This window comes from Talpa occidentalis, unplaced genomic scaffold (genome assembly GCF_014898055.3).
Source record: "Talpa occidentalis isolate TD23 unplaced genomic scaffold, MPIMG_talOcc4v2.1 talOcc4.11, whole genome shotgun sequence".
Classification (NCBI taxonomy): Eukaryota; Metazoa; Chordata; class Mammalia; order Eulipotyphla; family Talpidae; genus Talpa; species Talpa occidentalis.
The window spans coordinates 75,657,715-75,683,331 of NW_023601104.1; the positions used below are offsets into that span (position 1 = coordinate 75,657,715).

General features: G+C 38.8%; 1 protein-coding gene across 1 annotated transcript in view; it reads left to right on the forward strand.

Annotated features, from left to right (window-relative positions):
• Positions 1 to 25,617, forward strand: part of SLC39A9 (solute carrier family 39 member 9) — a 39,870-nt gene that overhangs the window by 3,952 nt on the left and 10,301 nt on the right. The window contains exons 2-3 of the mRNA XM_037503569.2: positions 16,593 to 16,701; positions 22,769 to 22,963. Of these exons, the coding sequence (XP_037359466.1) occupies positions 16,593 to 16,701; positions 22,769 to 22,963 (304 nt within the window). The remainder of the gene's footprint in view (positions 1 to 16,592; positions 16,702 to 22,768; positions 22,964 to 25,617) is intronic.

Sequence of the window (25,617 nt, forward strand, 5' to 3'; positions counted from 1 at the left end):
TCTGACTGTACTCAGTGCTTGTATAAATAAATAGATAAATCTTTAAAAAAAAAAGAGAGAGAGATAGTTTATAAAAATTATTGCCTGACATTCCTTACTCCCAAACGTCTTCCTTGCCTTTTTACCCAGAAACTATACTGTCAAGGTTGAAAGAATGGGGCCTGAGAATCACAATTTCTATTCTTAGAATGTAGCTCCTCAAATTCCTGTATTTGCAAAATGTAGGAAAAATAGTCTCTGATTTTGAAATGAAATTTAAAATAACTAATAAGATGCTCTCTTCTTCAGCATATGGTATGGGGAAGAACTATATAAATTGTAAAGGAGACCAAAGTATGCTTAAGACAATGAGGTCTGGTGTGGTAGAAGTGTTGGACTCACTAGTTTAGCACTATCTTTGGTTATTTTAGATTTAATTTTTTTATTATTAATGACTTTTTTAAAGATTTATTTATTTATACAAGCACTGGGTACAGTCAGAAGCACGGGAGGGTGAGAGAATTCACCAGAGCCAGAGCAGAACAGGCAGAGTGACAAAGTACACTGCTGAGGGGAGCATCAGGCGGCAGGAAGGGTCTGTGCACCATGTGGGACCCTCGCCTGGTGATCGAACTGGCGCTGCAGAGGCTGCAGGCAGCTTCGCAACCCAGCGCTCAACCATTGCGCCACCGGGGAGGCCCAGATTTAATTGTTAATGAGTAGTTTTCTTTGGGTCTAAATAAAAGTGCTAAGTTGAGAGCCTGCAATCTAACTACCAATAAAACCTAGTTTAGCAGGTGACCTGATTGATGATTGAAGTTAAAGTATAAACAGTTGGCCAAAGTGGGATTTTATATTGATTACCAGAGCTTGTGTCCTCTTTGTCACAGAGCTGGTAACAGAGAGCAAGCTGTGTTTGCACCAGAGCTCTAGTGCATGTTCCTCAAACTCTGGCAAATAATTAGTGTTTAATTTCTTAACACTACAAACCAGTATATTAGTAAAAATGAAGTACTAAGAAATGAAGTGAAAAAAAAAAAACCATGCAGAATACAAGTTCAAATGAATTGTTATTAGATTTAACAGACATACATGTACTTATATTAATTATATGTAATAGTCACACTCCTGTAAAATTTTTCATCAGCTTTCCGTTCAGTTTCTTTTGTTACAGACCAGTTTGGATTATAATGATACATTTTTCATGTGTGATAACAGTATAATCCACAGGGATGGGTGAAAATAGTTCTACTCTAACTTCAGTAAAGGATTAAGATGATTAATAATGTACACATTTCTAAAGGCCCTGTCAGAGAGAGGTGGTGTAGTTCAAAATCATTGTCACTACTTTTTTTTTTTTAAGCTATTTTCTTTTATTTATTTATTTATTTATTTATTTGTTTGTTTGTTTGTTTGTTTTATTTATACAAGCACTGGGTATAGTCAGAAGCGCGGGAGGGTGAGAGAATCCACCAGAGCCAGAGCGGGGAGCAGAGCAGGCAGAAGGACTGAAGTACACTGCTGAGGGGAGCAGCGGGCGGCAGGAGAGGTCTGCGCGCCATGTGGGACCCTCCTCCGGTGGCCGGGGAGCAGCCGGGGATTGAACCGGCGCCGCAGAGGCTGCGGGCAGCTTCGCAACCCAGCGCTCAACCGCTGCGCCACAGGGGAGGCCCTCTTTTTTTTTTTTTTTAAGGTTTATTTATTTATACAAGAACTAGGGTACAGGCCAGAGGTGCAGGAGGGTGAGAGGATTCACCAGAGAGAAAGTGGGGAACAGAACAGGCAGACTGACTGAAACACACTTCTGAGGGGAGCAGCAGGAGAGACAGGAGAGGTTTGCCGCACCATGTGGGTATCTCCCTGGCCTGCCGGAAATTGAACCCACGCTGCAGAGGCTGGAGACAGTTTCACAACACAGCTCTCAACCTGCTGCGCCACTGGGTTGTCTCTACTTTTTAACAAGCTTTTTTTTTAAAAAAAAAAAACTTTTTAGCAAACTACTTAATAACCATGTCTCTTTTGGTAAATGACCTTAGAAGATTTATGTTGAGGATATAATGAAACAATATTAGCACACTGTATCTAAAATAAGAACTTCAGAACATGTTGAGGATTAGTTTCAGTACTGATTACAAAAACCTAAAGATTTTCATTCTTACAATTGTGTTCTGAATTGTAATTTTTAAACTCCCCTTCTTTCCACTAAAATCGTAGAAACATATCAGCAGTTTGGAAACTGAAAGGTCTTGTTTGGGGCTTGGCATTCCTGTTCACCTTGGTTTTTTTGTTTTGTTTTATTTTGTTTGTTTTTTAAAAAATATTTACCTATTTATGCACACAAGAGCTGGGGTACAGGCCAGAAGTGTGGGGGTGAGAGGATTCATCAGAGACAGAGTGGGGAACAGAATAGGCTGACTTACTGAAATACACTGCTGAGGGGAGCAGCAGGCGAGTCAGGAGAGGTCTGCTGCGCCACGTGGGTAGCTCACTGGCCAGTGATCAACCTTGTGCTGCAGTGGCTACAGATAACTTCATAGGTTGTGTCTTAACCCCTTGTGCCACCAAGGAGGCCCCCCCCCTTTTTTTAAAGATTTATTTATGCATACCTCTGGGGTACAGGCCAGAGGTATGGGGTTGGGGGTGAGAAGATTCACCAGAGGCAGAGTGGGGAACAGAATAGGCAGACTGACCTGAAATACACTGCTGAGGGGAGCAGCAGGCGAGACAGGCTAGTTCTCCTGTGCCATGTGGGTAGCTCTCTGGCTGGGGATCAAACTCATGCTTCAGTGGCTGCGAATACCTTCGTAGGTTGCATCTTATCCCCATGCGCCACCAGGGAGGCCCATTCCTATTCACCTTGAATGTTCCACTTGGAGAGACTAGGACTTACCCCTAAACCTCATGTTTTTATAGTGTTTTTCTTAGTCTTAACTTTCTTCAGTATATTCTCATTTTAAGCTTTGTTTTGTTCTTTCATGTCGTAGTTTTATTTTTGGGTCTAATTACCATAACTGATCCATTCACAATAGTTACCACCAATCAAAAGTTTGTGTCTAAAGAACATATTTGTTCAATATGTTTTTTTCGCCAGCAATTGTTGCTTTATGAAGTAGGTTTGACAAAATTGCATTTTCAGGGACTCTTGCATCTATGGTGTATTAATGGTTTATTCTCTTATGGTAGGGCAATAGGTTCTACATGTTTTTGGAATTTAGTTTTTAAAATCTAATAGTTTAAATTACATTCTCTTTGGGCCTCTCCGGTGGCGCAGCGGTTGAGTGCTGGGTTGCGAAGCTGCCCGCGGCCTCTGCAGTGTCGGCTCGATCCCCGGCTGCTCCCCGGCCACCCGAGGAGGGTCCCACATGGCTTGCAGACCTCTCCTGCCGCCTGCTGCTCCCCTCAGCAGTGTACTTCGGTCCTTCTGCCTGCTCTGCTCCCCGCTCTGGCTCTGGTGAATTCTCTCACCCTCCCGCACTTCTGACTGTACCCAGTGCATGTATAAACAAAACAAACAAACAAATAAATAAATAAAACATGCCTCTATTAAAAAAAAAATTACATTCTCTTTAATTTACCCATATTTGGAAAGCACTCAGTAATTTTGTTTTCCTCAGATTATTCTCAAAAGGTTATTGTCTTTTAGTGATCTCTGCTTGATAAAACTAAGTTTAGATCAGATAAAAATCTAGATACAATCTGATTCAATATTATTTTTCTGAAAAACTTTATTTTCTCTTAAATATATGGGAGATAACATTGAAACTTATCTGCATAATACTAATAGTTAATGCTTATTGATCTCTTTCTGTGTACCAGGCACAGGTATACATTATTTTATTTAATCCTCAGGACAAGAATATGAGATAGATTCTGTTACAGCTGAGCATACTTAGGCTTGGAGAGATCACAAACACTGGTAGAGGTGGGATTTGAAACTAAGCCAGTTTGATACCCAGTCCTAAAGGGCTTATTTCCTTTCCTAATAAACACAGAATAAAGGAATGAAAGCATGATGGGTCTAAATTGGCACCGTTTGCTGCCCAAATTAGTAACATTTTTTTTTTAATTTATTTTATATTTATACAAGAGCTGGGGTACAGGCCAGATGTGTGGGAGGGTGAGAGGATTCACCAGAGACAGCGCAGGGAACAGAACAGGCAGACTGACAAAATACACTGCTGAAGGGAGCAGTGGGCAAGACAGGAGAGGTCTGCCGCACCATGTGGGATTCTCGCCAGCCGGCCGGGATCAAACCCGTGCTGCAGAGGCTGTGAACAGCTTCACAGTATGGTGCTCAACCGCCTGCGCCACCAGGGAGGCTCAAAATTAGTAACATCTTAACACCACCACCATTATCTGAAATTAGGAATATCTTTACCTCTTTATTATCCGAAATTAGGAATATCTTTAACATCAGTTAACATTTTTCTCTTCCATGGTGCATTTCTTTTCTCATGCTTAGTGTAGTAGAATTCGAACTATAGAGGTAAATAATCTCCAGTCTTGAAATCTATAAGAGAGGACTGAATATGTCTTAGGTGTCCTTTAAATTAACACCTGCCAAATTGGATTCTGAAGCAGTTCCCTTTTTGAACTATCCAAGATTAATTTCATACTTGACATAATTACAGTTAGTCAATTCTAGATAAAACTGTTCAAGAATTGACATCCTTTTAAGGCAGAAGACCTGAGGTGTATTCAAAAGCTTCTCTATGTCACAGTCTAAATCTACTCTAATTGAAGAACTTAGATATGAGGCTTTGTTGAATGATAACGAGTTTAAGGTCTTCTACAGCTCAGCTTGGACTTCCAGCTAAGAAGTTGACAATGTCAAGGGTGAGCGCAGATATTTCTTAAAAGCTATAGTGGAATTATAGTAATCTCAGTTTTCCTTGAATACTGATATTCACTGTCTATTGAAATGAAATAGAAATAGGTATTAGTTTGAAATTTTTGACTCTGATTATATAGATGTATAAGTGACATGTCTGGAGGCTAAGCATGGACTGATTACATCAAAAGGTCTGTTATAAACTCTCAATGTTACAAACTCTCAATGTTATAAACTCTCAAGTTTTCTAATAACCAAAAAATTATACCCTAACTTCTCTACCTTGTTGTATGTTCTTTCCATTGGTTCTTTATGCATTTGGCAAAGGCAAGCTGGAGGAAGAAGACAGGTACTAAAAGCAAAAAAATGAAACAATGAAATAAGCTGCTAAGCAGCTTAGCGTAGTGCCTTAGAGTATAAATTCTGGGCCTCTCTTGTGGCGCAAGGGTTTAAGTTTCATCATTATGAAGCTATCCGCAGCCACTGCAGCAAGAGTTCAATCCACGGCTAGGGAGGTGACCCACATGGCGCAGCAGACCTCTCTTATCTCTCCCGCTGCTCCCCTCAGCAGTGTGGTAGATCTGCCCATTCTACTCCTCATTCTGTCTCTGGTGAATCCTCTCAGCCCCCCTCACCTCTGGCCTGCACCCTGGCTCTTGTATGCATAAAAAAATCTTTTTAAAAAAGGTGTAAATTCTATAGCTAGACTGTGTAGGTTCAGATTGTGGCTCTGCCATTTACTGGCTATGTGAGTGGACAAAGTGCTTGAGCTTTCTGTACTTTTGTTGAAAGTGGGGATAATAGAAGTATCTACCTCAAAATAGTGTGAGGATTAAATGAGTTAATACACGTAAATTGATTATGATAGAACATGCTTGACATAGTAAATAATAAATATTGGTATTAAAATAGAGAGTAAGGAGAATAACATTGGTAGCACTTCTCTTGTGCAGAACTTTTCCTTTGAGAGACCTCATTAATCTAAAGGACCAGAAAAGTATTTGATTAGCTAAATAGATAGCTTGAAGAGCACGCATTTCACTTGCTCTCTACTGTCCTTGGCTCTCCCCCAGTGCCAGGGTAATTTTTTATATAACGCTAGTAGGTTAGTGTGTCAGTTATCAATTTATTGCCTCTCGACTTCCATTTACTCTACATGGCTACTCTGTAAAAATGGATCTGGGTCCTTAAAATTTTTTTGTTTTTTGTCAGCTGGCACAATGTTACACTTTGTTAATAGAGGATACTGTAGAAAAATCTTAAGAAGAACTTTCCTTCTTGTTTCTGGCATGCTTGCTCAGCAGACTTCTCTGGCACCAACACCTATGGCATAGGCACCCTCCCCAGTGCCAGCTTCTACAGTATACCTGGCCTCCCCAGCTCCAGCTCCTGCAGCATGTAGGGCGTCTCCCACTTCCAAATAGGCTTCCTGGTGCCCAGCCTCTGCCATGAAGGTGACTTTTCAAGCCCCACACTCCTGTTTAACATTTGGCAGTCAGGAGTTCCCCCTGGAACCTACTGTGGACGGTTTTGTAGGAGAGTCTGTTTCGTGAAACATTTTCTGTGAGTAACTTTACCTGACACCCCTGAGTGCAGACTCCAGTGGACCACAGAAACTTTTCTGCCTGTCATACTATGATTAATAATAAGAAGTATGTATTTGGTCATTGTCCTCATTTCTGGTACAGAGCACCTAAAACCCTGAAATTTCCCAAGTGATAAGAGCCGTAAAGGTATCTTTGTTGACTATAAGAAACTGTCAAAAAAAAGTCTTTTGCTACATGAATGAGTTGACTTTTGAAGAATGCCCCAGGTAACCTAAGAATTGGTCTTCCACCTCGGGTGTGGAGAGCCATGGAGGTGCTGGGAAAAGTGATGTGTTTGGAGAGAGCTTGCGAGGGGGGCACAGGGACGCATTGGATTTGGTCTCCAAACCTCTTACAGCTATTTATTGAGCCCCAGCCATTTCCTTTCCAGTACTGTCTACATCTCAGCCTCGTGGGACTTCTTTGAGCACTCATCTCAGTCCTAGGGTAGTTGCTGCTCCTTATTTTTGCTATTCTTGTATTCGCTAGCTTTCTCTCACTAGCTCATTTCTCATTACTCTAGTCTCCTATCCTAGTTATTCTTTATATTAAACTTCCCTTGTTCAAAGTACTATATGACTTCTCTTTCCTGATTGGACCCTAATTAATACAACTAGATAATGGGTTGATCACAAAATCAACTTGCTACTGAAATTGAACAGTGAATCAGACCTGGGGTAAGATACAACAGTTCAAGTGGCATGATAAATGGCAGCTGGACCTTCAGTGGCAGTGCCTGGGCCACAAGGGAGTGGCAAGAAGGGTGGTCAACTTTAGAGGAGGTCGCTGTTGAGTATGTCAGCCCTGGTGTTACCAAATCTTCCTGCTCTTCAGAAGCTGGAAATCTGGATATTTTAATAGGAAGTCTTCTAAATTTTACATTTTGACTTTTATTTTATTTTTTTAAAGATTTATTTATACAAGCACTGGGTACAGTCAGAAGCGCGGGAGGGTGAGAGAATTCACCAGAGCCAGAGCAGGGAGCAGAGCAGGCAGAAGGACCGAAGTACACTGCTGAGGGGAGCAGCGGGCGGCAGGAGAGGTCTGCGCGCCATGTGGGACCCTCCTCAGGTGGCCGGGGAGCAGCCGGGGATCGAACCGACGCTGCAGAGACTGCGGGCAGCTTCGCAACCCAGCGCTCATCCGCTGCTCCTCTGGGGAGGCCCTACATTTTGACTTTTTTTTTTTTTTTTTTAACATTTATTCATTTATTTATGCATGCACTGGGTACAGTCAGAAGCGCGGAGGGTGAGAGAATTCACCAGAGTCAGAGCGGGGAACAGAACAGGCAGACTGACTAAGTACACTGCTGAGGGGAGCAGCGGGCGGCAGGAGAGGTCTGCGTGCCATGTGGGACCCTCCTCCGGTGGCCGGGAGCAGCCGGGAATCGAACCGGCGCCGCAGAGGCCGCGGGCAGCTTTGCAACCCAGCGCTCAACCGCTGCGCCACCGGAGAGGCCCTATTTTGACTTTTAATTCAAATATTCCAGGGCCTCCCCGGTGGCGCAGGGTTAAAGATACTGCTATTAAGCAATTGGCAGCCACTGCTACATGAGTTTGATCCCCGTGCCAAGGAGCAACCCTGCCTGGCGCAGCAGACCTCTCCTGTCTCACCCACTGCTCCCCTCAGCAGTGTATTTCAGTAGATCCGCCTGTTCTGCTCCCCACTCTCTTGTGAATCCTCTCAGCTCCCCATACCTCTGGCCTGTTGCCCAGTTCTTATATGCATAAATAAAATAAATTTTTTAAAAAATATATTACTCCAATCACTGTGTATAACAAACAATGCAGTCTATTGTTGCCAGTCTAGAACTTCCGGGCTGCAATTATCTGGTTTGTAATTTTTTTGAAAACTAAAAACAACAAATCAGAAAAGGTGGGGATCAAGTACATGAAGTTAGAACATGATGACAAGGGGGAGACTGAAAAGCATTTCAAATCATTACAACACATCCTCCTTCGTTTTACCTGGTAGTATATCATAAGCATTTTTCTTTATTAGTGAAAACACATGCTAGGCATTTTTAAAAGTATATATTTTTAACTTAGTTTTAGTTGAGGTAATATTTGAATACCTCCATGTGGTAGTCCATCAGGTATGACTACCACAGTTCCACCGCCACCAATTCACCATAACCCACCACCGGTGTCCACTGTGTTTCTTTGTCTTTCTGTTCTTACCGCTCCCCGCCGTTGGATGCTCAACCCTCTGAAGGGTTGTAAAGTCTTTATTACATTCATTTATTTTGTATACAGATTTAACTTGTTTTAAAGTTTTTGCCATAATAGTCAACATTTGTGTGTCTAAAGCTATGGTCATATTTTACATTATTTCCTCAAAGCTAAAGTGATGGTGTAAAAGGGCATATATGTTCTTAAGAAGTTTCTTAATCTAAAATACCAGATTTTCCTAACATGCAGGTGATAAACTGTATTCTCAGAAACATTGGGTATTATTGTTAAAGACTGCTAATTTGACAGGGAAAATATATTTTTATTTCCATTTTTTCAGTTTCATTGTCATCTTATATAGTAATGATAATGATGTTCGTTGCCAGTATTTTCCAGGTTCTGTCCCAGTGGATTTTTGTTTGTTTTTGTTTTGTAGTCACATGTAGCTATCTTAGGGGTTTCCACTTACGTTTAACTCAACAGAAAAACAAATTTGTCTTGTTTCCTCCAAGATTGGAAGAAGTGATATTAATAAAATATTGCTTGTCACCCTAGAACTTGTTAAGTGACGAAGTTCCTTTTACATTTAGAAAGGATTCTTTTTAAAAATTTTAAATTTTTTTAAAAAATTCTTTGTATTTTTTACATCATTTTTCATTTTTGCGCAATGTATGCATTTTCATTTTGGTTTTGTCCCCATACAATTCCCATCCCTCTTGTTTTGATCTTACTCCCTCCCCCCTCCGCCCCCTACCGTGTGTCTCTGGTTTTTAGTTGCTTGTTGATTTTGATTTTTACATTATTATAGTCTTTTTCCTTGTCCCTTATTTAGGTTTTCTAATTTCCTGCTATGAGTGAGAACATCTGGTATTTTTCTTTTTCTTTCTGGCTTATTTTGCAAGCATGATCCTTCTAGCTCCATCCGTGTTGCTGCAAATTGCATGAGTTTATCTTATTTGATTGCTGAGTAATATTCCATTGTGTTTATGTACCACATCTTCTTGCAAAGGAAACGAATTTGTCTTGTTTTCCAAGATTGGAGGAAATGCCAATTAGAAGATTAGTATGCCTTGTTATTACTTCCTAGAACCTGTTTGGTAACCTTTATGACAAATGAACTAAGAAAGGGGAAGCCTGTATGCCAGTGGCAAAATGGTAAGCATTTTCCCATTGTTCACCTTTATCAGGTAGCTGGGTTTTGTTTTGGTATTTTTGTAGGGGAGGGCTGTTGAAATTTTTCCGCATACTCCCTATGATGTTGAAGGTCAGTAATAATAGTTACTCCCTGCTAAGTGAGCTAATATTGGCCCTCCTCTATGGTGGTAGTGGTGGTCGTAATAGTCCTTTCTTACGGAGGCCAGTGAATTTGTCTAGGGTCACACAGTTGTTACTGTTTAGAGGCCAGAAGTTTTTGGCATCGTGGCTCAATTTTAAGGACTTGAAGAAAAAGTTTCATATTTGAGTTTTCTTCTTTACCTGTTACTGATACTTAGCAGAGATAATGTGGTGGATATTGACAATCATATTGTAAAAGGGTGGTCCCCAGGAAAGGGGGAGGTTCCCTGCCCCACCCAAGAGAGGGTGGAGCTGAGCAGGAAGAGGAGAAGCTGCAGAAGAGACTGAGGAAGGAAGCAGGATGGAGCCAGGAGACACGTGAAGAAACTGCACTTGTCTTTTGGTCGTGGACTGGGTGACAGATGTGGGTGAGACCCATGGGGAGGTGACAGTGGCAGCTTTTATCTTGATGTTGATTTTGCTGTTTTCCTTCCAGGCTTGTCTGGTTGTTTCTGACCCTTTTCTGTGGGTCCCCACCGGAAGATGCTTTAGACTTGTGGCAGGCTTTGGGGCCTTGTTCTGGGCCGATCCCATATGGATGGAGTTTTACCCACAAGGGGACGGGTAACTCTGGATGCTTGATTTAGAAACTAGACTCTTTGCCTTACCTGTGTTGTTTCCTAGTTTTATTAAAGTTCCTTCCCATTAAAGTCTCCTATATTTTGTGTTGATGCGACGGATGGCAGAACCCATTTAGAATAGGCAGGTTTGCGGGGTTTGGGCTGCCCCTCTCCCTGTCCTATAACAATATCTCCTTATTGAAACAAGTTTGTTTATAAGATGTGGAGAAAGCTTTGTTATTTGAACAAGAGCTATTCTGTCCTCTAAGATATTTCATTTTGGTGCCAAAAGTTTTGACGGGATCAGTCTTACACCACCAGAAGCATCTTTAATTTTAAGAATACCATAGTTAATGCTTTCATTACTAAAATGAACATTGTACAAGGGGAATTGAAATAAACTTTTCAATGTTAAACACTTTAAAAACTGTTATTTTATATTCAGTCAAACAATTTGTTGATTGTTTATATAAGCGAGGAAAAAAAAAAGCATCTAACTACTTGGTTGGTGTCTGCCAAGAAAATTAAATTGACTTTAAATGGCATTGAATACAGGCTGTTGTTTTTTCATTAATAGATGTGGTCAGTCCTTTGATTTAACCAGGCTACAGCTATGAAATTGTAAAATGAGAACATAAAACAATGACATTGCATAGTTCATGCATCTCTTGAGCAAATATTTCATTTCTCTGACAGAAACTGTTGGTTTGGGAACTCTTTTCATCTTGAACTACATTTGGAATTTGTACTTCATTTAAATACACCCTTTTAATGATTTACTGTAAACGAAGGAGAGAACCTGTTGGCATGTTGATAACTTTGACACAATCACAGTTTTGATACTGAATCCCAACTTGTGAAGTTGTATGAAAGAAGACAGCTGTACAAATAACACAGAGCCATATCAGAATGAGTTAAAATGATTTAGATGCAAAGGACTTTTTAAAAAATAACTGAAACTACATGGCAATGATGCTTTTATTTTTGACTACTGATGCTTTTCTTTGAAAGTGTTGCCTTTCTACCATGAACAAATTAGTACACAATTAACAGGCTGATAAAAGTTTTATAGTACAAGTAATTTTATATTGCTTAGCTGAAGATTGAAACAATGACTGAGTATGGTTTCGAGCTCCATTAAAAAAATGTAGATGTCGTATAAGTTGTTTGTGTTAATAAGACAAATAACAGGGCTCCCCTGTGGCGCAGTGGTTGAGCGCTGGGTTGCGAAACTGCCCGCAGACTCTGCGGCGCCAGTTCGATCCCCGGCTGCTCCCTGGCCACCGGAGGAGGGTCCCACATGGCGCACAGACCTCTCCTGCCGCCCGCTGCTCCCCTCAGCAGTGTACTTCGGTCCTTCTGCCTCCTCTGCTCCCTGCTCTGGCTCTGGTGAATTCTCTCACCCTCCCGCGCTTCTGACTGTATCCAGTGCTTGTATAAATAAATAAATTAATTTAAAAAAAAAAGACAAATAACAGCACTGTCTCACGTTAACTTTGGTGGACTGCTGTTGTGGTTCTTTATTATATATAGTTGTATAACTCCTGAACCAAATCATAAATTCTGAGTCAGTTAATCACTGAAAATTCTTTTTTTTAAAAAAAGATTTATTTATTTATGCATAAAAGAGCTGGGGTACAGACCAGAGGTGTGGGGGTGAGAGAATTCACCAGAGACAGAGTAGGGAACAGAACAGGCAGATTGACCAAAGTACACTGCTGAGGGGAGCAGTGGGCGAGGCAGGAGAGGTCTGCTGTACCATGTGGGTTGCTCCCTGGCTGGCTGGGAATCGAACTGGTGCTGCGGATTGCTTCATAGGTTGTGTCTTAACCCTTGTGTTACCAGGGTGGCCCGACCACTGAAAATTCTTGATGTGGCTACACTTATAAGGAATGTGTTAAGCCTATTAATCAACACCAATACAAATATTCTAAAGAGATTCCTGTGATTTAATGTATTTGTTGATTGGAGCCATCTAAGTGGTGGGTTCCAAGTTTCTAGTCCCTTGCATCGTTCTTTAAATAAATGTTTCCGGAGAATCTGTTATGTGCCAACTACTGTCGTGTAAATTGAATTCAGCAATAAATTAAAAACAAAAATCTTTGCCCTCATGGAAATTTACAATTTTTGTGGAAGGGGTAATAAGGACAGTGGGTATTTAATTTCATTTGATAAATAGCGTGCTTTAAATAATTTCAAAAAGAACTGAAAACACAATACAGTAATTTTAGCTCACCTTTACTCCAAGGAAATATTACAAAGCTAGATGATACACTCAGGTTTACTTTAGTGATATCTTCCTGCAAATTCTCAAATTCTTTGTGAATTTCTTATAATACAGCTCTCATGCTTACATTGTAGGTCAGGGTTTCCAGACTTTTGGATTTCATAGGCCAGTAATATTTTTGAAATTCAGGAGAATTGATACATGATTGCCTGCTTTTAATTTTGCCGTGTAAGAACACTAAAAATAATAACTATTGTCACCATCGTTTCTTAAAACAAAGCATATTTTAATCACAAAGGTAGGTAAAGTGTAATCTCAGAACAAAGAAGAATCTTTTACAATTAAGAAATAAAATATGAAAAGCTCATTACATGATTCTTAGTTCTCTTATTTTGCCATGGACAGTTTGGAAACTATTACTAGAGAACAATTATAACTAATTGCAATTCTGATTTTCTTCTTGTTGCTAAGGGATTTTGCTGTTTCACACTATTTAAAGAGACTGTGTGATTGAATGTTACCCTTTTTTAAGAGGTAAATTTTATTTTTTAAAGGGTTTATTTTTTATTTTTGTGTAGAAGAATTGGAGTGTAGGCCAGAGGATTCACCAGAGAGAGAGTGGGGAACAGAACAGGCAGATCTACTGAAATATACTGCTAAGGGAAGCAGTGGGCAAGACAGGAGAGATGTGCTGTGCCATAGGTGGGTTAGCTCCCTAGCTGGGGATCAAATTCAGAACTTGGTGTGATTGTGCTGAGACTTAACCCTCTTGGGCCACCAGGGAGGCCCAAGAGGTAAATTTTATATTACAGATTGTATATATTGTGCTAGCTGATGGACTTTGTCTTGGAATACACTGGACAGCTGATTACAATTTTATATTTAGTCATGTCTCTTGATTTCTAACCTTGTGTTATCTTGGGCAAATCATTTTTCATCTTTGGCCTTTGATTCTTTCTATATTGAGAGGATTATTTCTTACATTTTGTTCTAGTTCCTGAACTATGTTGATAACTTTGGTAGTTAATTCCATTTTAAATTTTTGTGTCTCAAGATTAATGATTTTTCAAAAATCTGGACTAAGTACTTTTTCATATTCCTTCATCTGAGAGCTGCCATGAGGAAGCCATGTTAAAATTAAATAGTTCTAAAATTAATCTTTTCAGAAGTTTTGACTAAGTAAATAACTACCCAGCTATTTTTTTTGTAATATATTATTTTAAAAAGGTATAGATGTAAATACAATTTGATGAATCCTGACAAGTGTAACTCACATCTCAAACAAGATGAAGACTATTCTAAAAAATATCCTGGTGCCACTTTCCAGATAATCTTTCCTGCCACTACCTTGTCCAGTTATACCCTCCTGCCAGAGGCAACCACTATTCTGATTTCTGTCCCTCCAACCTGAAGGGGTGGACGTGTGTGTATGTGTGTGTGTATTTCCATTGCTGATATTGTGAAGATTTTTTTCTAGTATGTAGCTTGTCTTGCTTTTCTTAATGGATCACCAAATATTTTTAAATTTTGATTTTGAATTTTTTTCTCTTATGGTTTGTGTTCGTCATGTCCTCACTAAGAAATCTTTACCAATCCCAAGATCATATTCTATATTTTCTTCTAGAGCCTTTTGAGTTTTAGGTTTTATCTCAGGTATATAATACATCAAGAATTAATTTTTGTGCATATTTTGAGCTATTACCCAAGTAATTCTCGAGAGTAAATAACTCTCTTTTTAAGTAGACCCCTTTCATCACTTCTTCCTTAATTTGAAATTACAGAGGTATCTTTCCTTTCCATTTCCCAAAGGAGAGCATAGTCAAAATGCTGACAGGATAATTCTCTTCTCTGGCAACTTACTCATTAGTTTGAGTTGGGGAGTTAATTAAACCAGGTCCCTAAAATGTAATGGTATGCCTTGTCAGATTCAGTTTTACCCTTATCTTTGTACTTCCTTAGGAATAAAACTTTATATTTCTGAATTGTGTTAAAGACAATGGTGACTTTTATGAATTGTGAATTCATATGAATCTCCAGAAAGTGTCAAATTGGTTAGGTTAGAACCATGAAAAGACTAAGTAATCACCGTGTCACCCTTTACACAGAACACAGCTGTTTTTCCATCTTGTACTCCCTGTGCTCTGACAGTTTGTCTCAAGTGAATGCTGTGATTAGCAGTGCTTTGGTGAGTTTAGTAACCTGGAAAAGACAAAGACTCTTAAAGAATAGTTCCATATTAAATAGTAGCACCAACTGTTTGATGTCATTTTTTCTGATCAGCTTTAATCACTTCCACTGATAGCTTCATGAGACATGTATTCTTATTTTACAGAAGAAAATTTGAGATGCTGAGATGTTGACTGATTTGGCCATGGTGTCAGTTCTGTCTCCCAAGCCAGTGCGCCAGCCACTGGATGCATTCAGAAGATACTGTTTTTAAGTAGCTGATGGCCATCTTGAATTTGTTGAAGGACTGATCTGGGATGGGGGGGGGTTGCAGGGATTGGTGGGGACTCCCTTCTTGCTAAACACAACAATTAGTTGATGCTGACGTAGCTGTAGTTCTCCTGTTTTCAATAGAGACCCAAAGAAATATAGATCCCGTCTTTTTCCCACACAGGGAAATAGTAATGTTTCAACCAGCCTTTTAGCTAAGTACCCATTTTCCCATAGAGAGAGAGAGAGTGTGTGTATTCTCCCCAACTTCAGTCAGAAGTTCAGTAGCAGGTCTAATACAGTTACTGTTATTTTTGCTAACTTCATAAGGGAAACTAAAACAGAAATGCAAAGTACATGCTGTACCTTTAAATTGTTGAAACTTTTTCATGAGATACATACGTAGTTACCCATTGTAGTTTTTAAGGTGATTTTTCATAGTGCTAAGTCACGGAAGCCATATATGGTACATGAGTACTTTAAGAAATTTTGAAACTTTGCCTTTTATGTCAGAAGGCAACCTCTCAAAGAAATCTGAGTATAAAGGGAAAATGGGATTGAGTCAGATTATAACCATAGAACATTTATGGCATTGATGGTAGTGGTGGCTCTGCAGATATATTCATGTCAAGTTGTATTCATTAAATACCTGCTTTTTTATGTCCATCTTTTTTCAACGAAATGATTTTTTAAAAAACCAAAGGACATTTTAATATTGAACTGAACACTTTTTTCATTGTATGAGTAATATATATTCATTGTGAAAAAATTACAAATGTTTTATAAATTGTTATATATTTATAAATTACAAAGTAAAAATGTGTTAATGTGTACTTAATGCATTCATATGTATACTTTTTTTATACAAATATAAGATTATCAATACATATTGTTTGCCACCAGCCTTTTCCTGAGAACAGTACATCATGATTTTCTATATTATGAATAGAGCTGTATTATACTTTTTAATGGTTTAGTGCTATGGCATTGTAACCAAGTATTATAGTTTAGCCAATTTCCTCTCTTGGACATTTATATTATTTTCAAGTTTGCATTTTTGATAAGTGCAGTGGTCATCCTTGCATAGTTCTTTCTTGGGATGAAATTCTAGAAGTGAAATTGCTGGATCAAAGAATTCACATTTTTGAGGCTTAAAACTGCCAAGTTGCAATCCATTAGGTCACAGCAATTTATATTCTTTTCAGTGTTAGACAAGGGTGACCATTTTCCCCCATCATTAATAGTAGACAGATTTCCCAACATGGTGCCAATCTAGTAACTTGAAAAATGGCATCTCCTTGTTTTAATTGGCATTAATTATTCATGAAGCTGACCCTTTTTCATGTTCATTGGCCAGTACAGATTATGGTCTCACAAATGAATAGTTCATGGCCTTGAGTACAGATGCTTCAGAAACTTTTCCCCATTCATCAGTCTTTTCAACAGTTCCTTATTTTTTCTTTCCAGGAGCGACTAAAACTGGTGACTGTTCTGGGTGCTGGCCTTCTCTGTGGAACTGCCCTGGCGGTCATCGTGCCTGAAGGAGTACACGCACTTTATGAAGATATTCTTGAGGGTGAGAGGGAGAAGGGCTTTCTTTGAGATATGTTATTGACATGGAGAGTTGAAAGGAAAAGCGTAGTGGTATTTTTTCTGAACATAGCTCATGTTTGCCGTAGAGTTTCTCTCCTGGAAAGTGTTCTTAGAAACAGATCTTTGGACATTTTTAACATCTAACATTTCCTTAGAACTGTCTGTGAATCAACTGTCCCAACTTATGAATAGTATTTAGAATTATTTGCAAAAATGCATGAATTCCAGTCTTAGCATCACAATCTTTCTTTTAAGGCCTATTGCAAAACTTGTCAAACTTCCCAGTATCACTACATAGCAGTGATTGTATTTTAGTGTTCTTTGAAAATATATGCATATGTGCACATTTGGATTCAAGGACTCTTTACAGAAAACTTGTCGATAATTGTTGAAGCAGTAAAGGATAACTAAAAAATTAGAGGTTTTCCTTATCCTAATTACTAATAAGTAGAAAACAGTTTAGCTGTGTGAGAATAAATGCTGCGCAGTCAACTTGCTTTACACCTGCTGAGTAACTTCATCCTTCACATCCACTTGAATGCATGCTTGATTCAGATTTATGACGCAGCAAAATCAGGTTACTGCTTGTCATGGAGCTTCACAGCTACCTATGAAGAATTGAAACCACTTAAATTGGAGCTGAATTCTCAAATGCCAAGACTATACTGGACTTAAAGAACAGTATAAAAGAGAGACACTTTCCAAATTTCTTACTAGGCAAAAATACAATAAATACTATTTCATATCTTGGTAGAGGAAAAGAATTGTGTTTTTGGTCCAGAGTGATGATGCTTTTATGAAGGCATAAAAGTAGGTAGAATGGTGTTTACTAGGCAGAGAGTAATGGCAGATGTTATAATGCAGTCTTAATGCAGGACTGAGGCTGAGGATTTGTGTGTTTTATGGGGGGGGGGAAGGAGCCCAGGAACGGTAGTTTCTACTTTTTTGATCACACATATTATTAGGGAATAAAGATATACGTGTACTGCTGCACTTATTTGCTTATTTTAAAGCACTCCAAAAATAGAAAGTTTTGAAGTATGAGATATAAAGTAAGTATATGTAGAAGATAGTGTTTTCTTTTATATCCCAGTAGAACATTTGGATGTTTTTTTATTCCACTGTCACTGTCTTGGTATAATAGGAAACATTCAGACTGTGATTAAATAGACAAACTTTTTTAAATTTTTGCTTGGCTTTGTAGCTAAGAAAAAATTATGGATTGTAATTTGTCCCTGTTTTGGGCGCCACTTTGTTGCAACAGGAACTTTGTTGCCGCTTTCAGGGGGAAACTCCATGAGGGACACAACAGTGGTGGAGGAGGTTTCAAGGCAAGACTGCTACCTGAGCAGAAGTTCTTGTGCTATTTATTGAAATCATACAGGCTAGTAAAGCTGATCATGCGACAGTGGTGTGAGAAACAGGGTCCAAAGGATGGGATAGGAATGGGGGACAAAATTTTAGGAAGGACAGGGAAGGGGACATCGTGACCATGTGTCATAAGACATTTGTGTCAGCAAAATATGATGTTGTCACAGGCAGAGTTATCCTGAGATTGCCATGGAGATAGTCACATAGTCAGGTCAACAACAGCCTATGCGTCCCAGGCCTGCCTCGTGATACGAGCTAAACTCTGTAGGTAGTCAAGGAATGTTCTACTGTAGATAGCAAATAGGTCACAGTTGCCCATGAGTAGCCAGTTCATAGGAACCCACAGTAATTGTTTTCTAAACATGTTTAATAATAAAAGTTTTTGAAGGAGGAGTGCATTTTAAAAATCTATTTTCTTTGCCCTCAACCTAGACTATAGAATCAGAATCTCCACGAAAGTGGCCTGGGAACAAGTTGTCAAATGATTCTTATTAGACAAGTTTGGGAAACATTGGCTAAGGGGGAAGAAATGCTTCAGATATAGTAGTTATAGTTGTTGCTGTTTAATTCAGTTTTATTGAGATTTAATTCACTTATAAATTAGTTGCAATTTTGTGGTTAAATTTAGCTACCATGGGTCAGGTTACAGTCTCTTATTTTCAGCTTTCCAGATTTTGGGTCCAAAAGAATTTTCAGGATTCATTTGAAAATAGATATGTGCTGTATCAGTCCACTTTGGTAAAACTAAGCATTCCAATCTCTTTAACCTTTTATCATGTTTTCTCCAGCCCCAATTGTATGTATCATTAAAAATCTTTTATTTATTATTTTCATTTATGTATTTTATATGCACTCTTTTTGGTGTACACATCTATAAGTTCTGACAAATACAGAGTCCTGTTACTGCCACTACAATCAAAATACAGAACATTTCTGTCACACCCTCCTTTTGTAGTGAAACCTTTCCTTTTATCCCCAAACCTTTGGCAATCACTGATCTCATCATTTAGATCAAAATACTTTCTAATTTCCCTTGCAAATTCCTGTGTGACTTATGTATTATTTAGAAGTGTTATTTGATTTTCAAGTATTTGGGTGTTTCAACCCCCTCCCCCACAAATGTTTGTTACTGATTTCTAGTTGAATTTAATTATGGTCAGAGGACATTGTTGGTATGATTTGAATGCTTACAAATTTTTATGCTTTTTTTAATGGTCCAAAATATGGTTTATCTTGCATAATGTTCCAGGGGCACATGAAAAGAATGTGTATTCCATTATTTGGCGGAGTATTCTGTAAATGTCACTTAGGTCAAATTGTTTGGTTATACTGGTCTTCTGCATTCTGCTGATTTTCTGCTTGTTCTGTTGACTACTGCATTAGGAATATTGAGTTCTCCAAGTATGATTGTGGCTTTATCTATTTCTTCTTTTAATTATATCAGTTTTTGCTTTATGCATGTTGAAGTTCTTTGGCTAGGTGCCTAGAAATTTAGGATTGCTATTTCTTGTTGGCAAATTGATCTTTTTGTCATTTTGTAATATCCTGCTATTCTTGTTCTATTTTGTCTATTTTACCTGATAGTAGTGGTCACTCCCGTGTTCCCTGGACCAGTATCTGTATGGCGTATCTTTTTCCATCCTTTTACTTTTAACCTAGCCGTGCCATTCATTATATCTAAAGTAGATTTCTTGTATACAGCACACAGTTGGATCATGTTTTTTCAATCTAATTTGACCATCTCCGTCTTCTAATTGGTTTGTTTAGACTAGGGCTTGGCAAATGTCTATAAAAGATTAGTAATGGGGCCTCCCGGTGGCGCAGCGGTTGAGCGCTGGGTTGCGAAGCTGCCGGCGACCTCTGCGGCGCAGCGGTTCGATCCCCAGCTGCTCCCCGGCCACCAGAGGAGGGTCCCACATGGCGTGCAGACCTCTCCTGCCGCCCGCTGCTCCCTCAGCAGTGTACTTCGGTCCTTCTGCCTGCTCTGCTCCCTGCTCTGGCTCTGGTGAATTCTCTCGCCCTCCCGCGCTTCTGACTGTACCCAGTGCATGTATAAACAAAACAAACAAACAAACAAATAAATAAAGAAAGAAAAAATGCCTCTATAAATTAAAAAAAATAAATAAAAAAGATTAGTAATGACTATTTTATTTAATTTTTTTTTTTAATAATTCTTTTTTTTTTTTTAAAGATTTATTTATTTATATATACAAGCACTGGGTACAATCAGAAGCACGGGAGGGTGAGAGAATTCACCAGAGCCAGAGCGGGGAGCAGAGCAGGCAGAAGGACCGAAGTACACTGCTGAGGGGAGCAGCGGGCGGCAGGAGAGGTCTGCGCGCCATGTGGGACCCTCCTCCGGTGGCTGGGGAGCAGCCGGGAACCAAACTGGCGCTGCAGAGGCTGCTGGCAGCTTCGCAACCCAGCGTTCAACCGCTGCGCCACCGGGGAGGCCCAGTAATGACTATTTTAGACAATGTAACCCATGTGACCTTGGTTGGCACTATTAAACTCCACCTTTGTAGCTGATTCTTTCCTCATTTCTGTTCTGTTACTGAGTTCATCTGGCCATTTTACTATTTTAGATTTTACAGTTTTCAGTTCTAAAATTTTTACTTGGTTCTTTTCTACAGTTTCTTTCCTACTGAGACAAACTATCAAACACATTTGAAGTGTGTTTTATATCTCAGGGAGCATAATTATAACAGCTGCTTTAAAGTCTTTTGAGTATTCCAGTATCTTAAGTTATCTTGGGATTGATTCTTTGCCCTTGATAATTAGTCAAATTTTCCTATTTATTTGTATATCTAATTTTGGATTGTATCCTATACATTTTGAATATTTTTTATTTATTTATTTTTAAACAACATCATGAAGACCACCATCTTTTTTTTTTTTTTTTTTAAGATTTATTTATTTATTTGTTTGTTTGTTTATACATACAAGCACAGGGTACAATCAGAAGTGCGAGAGTGTGAGAGAATTCACCAGAGCCAGAGCAGGGAACAGAGCAGGCAGAAGGACCGAAGTACACTGCTGAGGGGAGCAGCAGGAGAGGACTGTGCGGCATGCGGGACCCTCCTCAGGTGGCCGGGGAGCAGTGGGGGATTGAACCGGCGCCACATAGGCTGCGGGCAGCTTCGCAACCCAGCGCTCAACCACTGCGCCACTGGGGAGGCCCCATTTTGAATATTTTAATTTGAGACTCTACATCCTTTCAAGATCCTCTGGAGAATGTTTACTTTTGTTTTAGCAGGCAGTTAATCTGTTTAGATTCAAACTACCTGTTCTGTGTTATCTTTTTTTGGGTGGCTTATACATTTTATCAATAGTTCAGCTACTCATGGAACTTACTGGAAGGATTCTTTATGAGTTCTAGGGAAAGAATCAAACCCATAATGATTTGCTGAACACTCTGTTAGTGGTATGAGAAGCAAATGCTGATGTGTGCCATAATCAGTGTAACACCATTGGTTTGTGTACTTTGCACCAGGGATTATGACGTGGAACATGTGTCAGCTAATGAGTTACCCAGCAATGCCCTGAATGAAACAGACATAATAGCCTGAGAGTTCTCTCATGGATGAGTAACACATATATATATATATATATGTGTGTTACTCATCCATGAGTAACATCCGTGTGTGTGTGTGTGTATACACATATATATGTAACGGTAAATTTCATGTGTATTTTGCCAAAAAATTTATAAAGAACTATGAAAACCAAAACAATCTTTCAGAAATTAGAAAAATGCATATACTTTTATTATTTCCCCATGGCATGTGCTTTGTACCCCTCAAAAATGACTTTTAAAGAGTTGAGGTAGGATCTAAAATATTACAAGTGGCTTGTGCAATTTATTTGATCAAAGGTGGAACATGCTTAATCTCATTACAAGCTATAATATAACTAGTATTTTAGCCTCTGTTCATGAAATACAGCAAAGATAAGGATTCTGTTCTTGAAGCATTTGTGCTTTGGGTGTCAAATATGTGGATATAAACCAGTAGTGTATTTCTTGGCCAGGTGTCATTTGCTATAATTCAGAGGCTCATAGGAATCATAGTATAGCTAGAACTGAATGAAGACTGAAGGACATGCTTTGTAAACTGCCCTTTTGATTTCCAGTTAGTGATTGCTCCTGATGCATACTTTAAACTGCCCTTTTGATTTCCAGTTAGTGATTGCTCCCTGATGTTTTTAAAGCTAAAGTTTCATACTCATTTTGCACATTATTTGCAGTTTTTCTATCAGCCTAGGTAAAAAGTAGATGACTTGTAATTGTAATTATTTTCAGTGTTATTGCTCTTCATATGCCTGTTTTCATTGGAATAAAACACACTGTAGCTTTTAATGAAATTAGCATGAATTTCTCAACCGAGGGGGATTTAGGATGATATCCCTTGAAATAGGACTTTGTGTGGTGGTTTGCTTCCACTTATGTTTTGAGATTAATAGGCAGTTGAAAGGTCTGTGTGCCAAAAGGAAAAGATACCTGGGAATATTTTCATTGTGTACTTGAAATTGAAGGAGTTTATGACTACAATCTAAGAAGTGGATCTCTTTGCAGTTAAAAAAAATAGAGCTTGAAATACAAAAGAATGGTAGTTTCTTGGAAATGGAAAATGGTTTAAAGGGGTTATCACATTTTCTCTTTATGGTTCATTCTTCTCTAGGAAAACACCACCAATCAAGTGAAACACAGAATGTGATTGCATCAGACAAAGCAGAAATGCCAGTTGCCCATGAACATGAGCACAGTCACGACCACACACACCTGCATGCCTACATTGGTGTTTCTCTAGTACTGGGCTTCGTTTTCATGTTGCTTGTGGACCAGATTGGCAGTTCCCATGTGCATTCTACTGATGGTAAGTGACTCCAAGGCTTTCTGGGTAGTACAATAAGCAGTGCCCTTATTTAGTGTTAAAAGTCTTTTATTTTTTTTTATATAAGATTTATCCATTTATGCATAAAAGAGCTGGGGTGCAGGCCAGAGGCATTGTGGGATGTATGTGAGAGGATTCACCAGAGACAGTGAGGAACAGAGCAGGCAGATCTATTGAAATACACTACTGAGGGGAGCAGCAGGCAAGAAAGGAGATGTCTGCTGCACCTTGTGGGTCAGCTCCCTGGCCAGGGTTCAAACCCATGCCACAGTGGCTGCAGACGGCTTCACAGTGCTGATGCCCATCCACTTGCACCACCAGGGAGGCCCTCTTTTATCTTTGTTAACATTCTCCAGTGAACATTTTGTTCAGTTGGGGGAGCTAGTGAGCTGTGACATGTGGCACAAGACAGTGTTTATGGGTTATTAACTCTGGTTATCTTAGAGCTGTTGCATTTGGTTGAAAAGTCTAGAATAGAAATCCTCGTAACCTTTTTTGTGCAAGGGAGCTCTTAGGCAGTCTAAATCTGTGTACCTTTTTTGGAATGATGCTTTTAAATATTTAAAGCATAGTGCATATAATTACAGAGACGACCAATAACATGAAGCATACTTACTAAAACGTGAAAACAGATGTGTGATACAGTATTATATGTCTTCTTTAGCAATGCTTTAAATAATGAGATAAGATTAAACCACAAGCAAATAGAGTTAAATTTTATTATCTAGGCATCAGTATGAGTTATTGTTGCTTAACTTTGCTAAGAACATTAAATTGTGAGAAGGACTTTCATAAGTCAGACCTACAGTTGACTTGAGGGTTTTTTTTTGTTTTTTTTTTGTTTTTTGATGCTTCCTAGTTTGGAAAATTCTGATGCGCAGGTATATTTTCTTACAAATTTATTTTAACATTTTGAGCTTCCCTGGTGGCGCAGGGGTTAAGTCTCAGTGCTATGAAGCTATCACCAGCCACTGTGGCATGAGTTCCATCCCTGGCTAGGGAGTGAGACCTCCTCTTACCCTTCTCTACCCTACCCCCACCCTCCGCACCTCTGGCCTACACCCCAGTTCTTGTATGTATAAATAAATTAAATAAATAAATCTTTAAAAAATAAATTTACTTAAACATCTTAAGCTTGTTTCTAAGGAATGATAAACTTCTCTCAAGGACAACTAGAATTCTGTAAGACTTCACTTTTATTCTAGTTACAGTAACTTTTTTGTCTTAAGGTCAGTGAATTCATCTCTGACTAGATGAACATCTTTGATATGGTTGGTTGATAGTAAATAAAGGATTCTGATTCATGATACAACTTTGATACCACTGGGATAGAAATAATTTCGGGAGAGTTCTAATAGGTGTAGGGGTTTATAGACATCTTTCTTCAAATCCAGTGATAAGAGAATTTTGTAGGTAAGAACCTACTGGAAAACAGCATAGGTCTCCTTGTCCCCAGTGAGAGATTCCATGATTTTTACAACCTGGTGCCGGGATGGTTGCCCAACTTCATTACATATATGGCATTTGCAGATGGGAAGATTGTATCCATGCAGTGTGCAGGCAGTTCTTTTAAGTTCTTGATTTAGAGAAGTGATGAGTCATAGATGAGTGATAATATGAAGATATCTATAACTGTAAAATAATGTAAAATTACCTGATTCCTGTTGACCATCAAGTACAGATTGTACTGATACAACCTAGGGTTTTTGTCTATATTTATTTATTTATATATTTATTTAAAAATAAATTTTATTTTTATATTCCCCATACAATTGCAACCCCCTTATTTTGACCCCATATTTATGATGAAAGGGAATCCTAAATTTCAGTTAGAGGTTAGTAAAAAGAAGAATGCATTTCCCCCCAAATTAATGTCACAGATATCCCCTATATTCTGTGTTCTCTGTGGACCCCATGTTAATAATCCTTGGTCTATAAAGATTCTGTAGAAAAGCGGGCAAAAGAAAAGAACAGGTAGTTCATGAAAAGATACAAAAATGATCCTTAAACACATGAAAGGATGCTCAATTTTATTTTAAGAAGTATGCAAATCAAAACTCCACTAAGATGCCATTTCTCGTCTATAAGGCAAAACTTGAAAAAATCAGCAATACACTTTATTGCCCAAGTTGTGGCAATGCAAAATTGTTGTAGGAATGCAAAATGGTACAGCCCTGTGCAGGGGAATTTGGCAGTAGCTAATAAATAAATGCATATGTATTTAATATTTAACCCCAAAATTCTACTTCTAGGCATTTATTCTGATAACACAGTTCTGATATGGAAATACCTATGTGTATGATTATTCAATGCAGCATTATTTATCATGGTAAAACCACTTATACATACTGTCATGGAGGTTTGGTTGAATGAAGTGTGGTGTATTATATATTATAATTCTGTGTAGCTATGAAAAACAATGACGTATCAGATCTCTGAACAGCTAGGGAGAAATTTCCAGGAAATATTGTTAAGTAAAAAATGTAACGTAAATGTAAATGAACATCCATCATATATACTATGTTTTGCATGAGAAACAAGGGGAAATAAATAAAATTACCCACACGCAGTTTACCCTTGAACAATATGGGGGTTAGGGCCACTAACCCTCATATAAGATCCTCATAACTTTTGAT